Here is a 3,430-nt window from a genome sequence, read left to right on the forward strand (position 1 = left end):
TTTTTAAATAAATTTATAACCCCTTGGGAGAGACGATTCCGGCTACCATATTCCCGGACCACATGGAGTTGGATCGACATCGGCGGATTACAAGAAGATTTTCGACACGTGAGTGATAAATTTGAATTAGTGATGGGCGCCCTAGTGCTTTGAATTAATCTGATGATCAAAGCTAGCTCGCCGAAAGGGTTTTATTATAAATTAAGAAATTAATAAGAGTAATACTTGCGCAAGTAAAATTAGTATTAAAGGTATTTTGTTAAAAGAAAAAAGATAGATCAATATTTCAGAAATTTCTATTAAATCAAGAAGTACAAAATCTAGGCTATTAAAACATATGCATATGATATTTAATTTTTGCAATATAATTTGCGATAGCTTATTTTTAGCTCTAATTCACTAGATGAATGGCTCTACCTATTCCGTCAGGTGCCGAATCTTGCACCCTGAGATAAAAATATATATTCGATACAAAGAAATCTACTAAGTACTAGAGATTTTAATATATATATATTTGGATTATTAGTGGCTAATTTATCAAGCTGATCTTAAAGCACACATTTTTAATTGAATTGTCCAAGTCGACAAGTATTAGCAAGCGCATATCGCAGCTACATGCAACAGAATGCATATGATTTTAAGATAAAGGCACATGGTAATGATTCGTGCCATAAATCTAGAATATAAAGTTTAGCCTGTGATATTTTATTGATTTCAATTATTGTTCTATTTTTATATTATATTTTTCTATCGCTCTTTATATATTTTTTGCCTCGATTGATCTTTGCATTATTTGTGTAATATATGTATGAAACGTTTATGGTGTGCAATTTATTTATTATTCCTCAACACTATTGTATAAGTATCATTTATATATATATTTATTTCTTATTGAATTACAAGAGTTATAGGAGAAGCCATACCTAGGCCTAGAAAGATTTAAGACTGAATACTATTAGAAAACCACGACCTAATTATATAATTATATCAAATCTCATGCTTTACCGACTGATGCCAAGCAGGAGGCTAATCGTTATTTAAATATAAAGAATAACGTGACAACATTAGGTTTGGCAAACATTAGGTTTGCTTCAACAGAATCCATAAGGACGACAAAACATCGAACAACAAAAAAACGCTTTCTGAGTAACTGGTTTAACAAAGCATGGCTTCACGAAATACAGTACAATAATTTAGAATAGTTGGTACTATGGTTATGCTTTTCACATTATGGCAGCACTGTGCTTGCTCACTCAGCCTTCAGTCTTCACTCAGTATTCAACGTGAGATTCATACAGAACTACCCATCAAGTGGATCAAGGAGTAAGGTGAGTCAATGCATTCAAATACTTATTTCAACAATTTATTTCAAATATTTTTAACAAATATCATTCTAAGCCCCCCTACCCCTCCTCCATCAATTTTATTCTCGTATTGAGATACCTCTTTTGTTCTCCTCCCACAATATTTTTAAAAACGTGTTTAACCCTCAAAATATATCTTCCTCTATTAAAGGAAGATATATTCTGCTGGGTTATAACGTTCATATAATATTGTGGAAGGGAAACAGTGAGTTCTTCTCTCCCAGATTTAAGGGTGAGAAGAACTCTCTCCCCATAAACTGTAAATAAATAGTTTGCTTTCAACACCTTATACGTCACAGACTCACTCAAATCCCTAACAGCGGTATTTGCGACGGGGACAATTGAATTTTTTTCAAATTAAATTTATCCCCTTCGCTTTCACTACCGCTGCTAGCGGTATTTGAGCGAGTCTTGACGTTTCTCCTCCTCTTAGCGACCGTCTGCCAGCCTGCCCTGTCATCAGAATCACTAACCTCAACAATAATCTGTGCGTCTGGTGACGGGGTCCTGCAGATGTCTGCTGTAGTTGAGCGCTTGCTTTCAGAGAGGAGGGGGGCGCAGTCTGTAGTTGAGCGCTTGCTTTCGGAGGGAAGGGGGGCGCAGTCTGTAGTTGAGCGCTTGCTTTCGGAGGGAAGGGGGGCGCAGCCTGCAGTAGTACTCTTGCTTTCGGAAGGAAGTAGGGTGTAGCTCGTTGTAGGTCGGCCGCCGTCTGTGATCTGAAGTCGATGCTGTATTTCCCATTGACGTTCTCAACTCGGGAAATTGGTTGTTATACCAAGCTTCAAAGGTGTTATACAGCTCTGACGGCGGCATTCTAATAGCGCTTTTAGACGTAATGGCAGCGGCTTGCCTACTCGCTGCCTCGGCGAAGGTTACCTTGAAAAAATAGAAAATAGATTAGATTTCATATTTGAGTAAATATCATTCAGGAAATTGAGTGAAAGGGTATAGGATGAGAAATATGTATATACAAAGAAAGAAGAAGTTGAAAAAAGTTAGCATGTAAAGACGATTGGTTCTGACAAATTCTATTTGGTATAGCATGAGTCCGAATTTCATATAATAACATTAACGCTGTAATAGATCCTCTGCTTTTCAATTTTTAAACTCTAAATGCTAACTCCAAGACTTTATTAGAAAAGCTATTGTACAAAGTATATTATGCTTTTTTGAAGTAAAGACACCTCATTAAATTGTCAATCATTCATGAATTCAATAGAATCATGCGCATTCAGTCGTTAATCAGACTTCAATAATAAACACATGCGAGCTATTGCTTTATATTTATAATAAAGGAGAGAAATGTATCAAGTTATAATTGTATGAAGTTATTACAAAGATTCAATTTCTCAGCATAGATCAAGAATGGAAAATAATTTATTAGTAAAAGTATATATACTCACAGGATCCTTTCCAGACTCCATTGGTACGGTAATGGTAAGAGTAAGATGGAACGGATTAACAGTGATGATAAAATGCTGGAATTCTACGTCTTATATACAAAATACATCTCGCTTGAAACGCATTCTGTCTCATTGAAATTGCTTCGCCCAAACCTTGAACTTTATAAATAACCTTGATCTTTTAGAATTTATTTCCCTATACAACACCTATGCGATCTAATAAAGCATGACCATACCGATAACATGATGTACTTTGGAAGCTGTCCAATTCCCGCTTAGAGCCTTGCACTTTCAATACCGGTACTTGTCTGCTTGCGAAATTCGGCTCTAACCATCCGCCTCATTAGAAGGCGGCGTGCACTTCTTTCTGCATATGTTCAAAACTGCAACTCTAAAAAAAGTCAATCGACCTTCACATTTATCTGACTGCTGGTAAAATGTGAAGAATAATACCAGGAAAACATGCGCTACTCAATAGAGAAACAAGTAGGAAATATTATATTCTTCCATCATGCGAAATTATTTCGGGAAGATATTGTCTTGTGCCGCAAATTGCAAGCGAAACAGTAAGATACAATGCTACCCTACCAGAAAATTTCATATCATAGACGTCATCTCTTAACTTCCTTATTCTACAGACTATATAACTAGCAATACGCTTCT

The 3,430-nt window shown here is 35.9% G+C and overlaps 2 protein-coding genes across 3 annotated transcripts in view; both read right to left on the bottom strand.

The window, feature by feature from the left end:
- Positions 1–3,430, bottom strand: part of LOC111054906 — a 544,055-nt gene that overhangs the window by 500,024 nt on the left and 40,601 nt on the right. The window lies entirely within an intron of this gene.
- Positions 1,347–2,839, bottom strand: LOC111056485. Its single transcript, XM_022343853.2, has 2 exons — positions 2,768–2,839; positions 1,347–2,240 (listed from the first exon to the last, which is right to left on the bottom strand). Exons 1-2 carry the CDS (start codon positions 2,786–2,788, stop codon positions 1,905–1,907), a joined length of 357 nt encoding a protein of 118 aa, XP_022199545.2. The 5' UTR covers positions 2,789–2,839; the 3' UTR covers positions 1,347–1,904.

This window comes from Nilaparvata lugens, chromosome 2 (genome assembly GCF_014356525.2).
Source record: "Nilaparvata lugens isolate BPH chromosome 2, ASM1435652v1, whole genome shotgun sequence".
Classification (NCBI taxonomy): domain Eukaryota; kingdom Metazoa; phylum Arthropoda; class Insecta; order Hemiptera; family Delphacidae; genus Nilaparvata; species Nilaparvata lugens.